Source organism: Buceros rhinoceros, unplaced genomic scaffold, assembly GCF_000710305.1.
Source record: "Buceros rhinoceros silvestris isolate BGI_N320 unplaced genomic scaffold, ASM71030v1 scaffold31271, whole genome shotgun sequence".
NCBI lineage: Eukaryota > Metazoa > Chordata > Aves > Bucerotiformes > Bucerotidae > Buceros > Buceros rhinoceros.
Window position 1 is genome coordinate 2,037 of NW_010394134.1, and position 877 is coordinate 2,913.

At 64.4% G+C, this 877-nt stretch overlaps 1 protein-coding gene across 1 annotated transcript in view; it reads left to right on the forward strand.

Moving 5' to 3' along the window:
- CD40 (CD40 molecule, TNF receptor superfamily member 5) overlaps window positions 1-877 on the forward strand; it is a gene marked incomplete at its 5' end in the record, with an annotated part of 3,512 nt that overhangs the window by 1,907 nt on the left and 728 nt on the right. Inside the window, 2 exons of the mRNA XM_010145150.1 lie at window positions 184-245; window positions 509-607. Coding sequence (XP_010143452.1) covers window positions 184-245; window positions 509-607 — 161 coding nt within the window. The remainder of the gene's footprint in view (window positions 1-183; window positions 246-508; window positions 608-877) is intronic.

Genomic DNA, 877 nt, shown 5'->3' on the forward strand with positions numbered 1-877 from the left:
TCCCTGTCATGCAGCACAGGGGCCAGTGCCAGGCTCCGGGGCACTTGCCATTCCAGAGCCCGCCCGGCTCAGCGCAGGACACTTGCTCACAGCTCTGGTGGCCACCCAGCTCCGGCCCTTCCTCCTCAGGGATTTCCCTGGGCTCAGGTGGCTGTTGTTACATGGTCTCGTTCTTCCCTGCAGCTGTGAGGAAAAGGGGCTGGTGGTGAAGGCAAAAGGGACGAACACCTCGGATGTGATCTGCGGTAAGAGCCTGGTGCCCTGGGCTGGGCCGGCACAGAGCGGAGACCTGGTGCTTTGGCTCCTGCAGCTCTCGGAGGAGCTGGCCTGGCCCGTGGGTGTTTTTGGGAGTGGGGGGGTCTGGCTGCACTGCTGGCACGATGCCATCCCGCTCCTCTCTGTCCCTGTGAGGGATCCCTGCGGGACTGGGCCTGGAGCAGAGTCAGCTCTGGCACTTGGCATCTTGGGGTTGTCACATGGGTGGCACTGATTCCATCTCCCTCGGCAGAGTCGGGCAGGCGCTCCTCCCTGTCGGTGCTCATCCCCATCTCTGCTGCGGTCGTCACGTGCTTTGTGGGCATCTGCATCTACTGCCTGGTCCACAGAGGTGAGGAAGGGCTGGGACACGGGAAGCGATGCCTGGGCGGGAGGGGCCATATGGGCTGAGCAGCCAAGTAGGGAGGAAGGTGGCAGCTCTGCTGACAGTGGGGCAGCCCTTCTGGGGACATTGCCAGAGCACAGCTCCCTGAGCCTGTTGCCCTGCTGGGTCAGGAGGCTCTGTCCTTGGGAGCAGGCTGCTCTGCTGCAGCCCGAGCGGGCCAGCTCTTGGAGGAAAGCATTGGTGCCCAGTGGGTTCTGCCTGGCTCCCCCCCCCGAC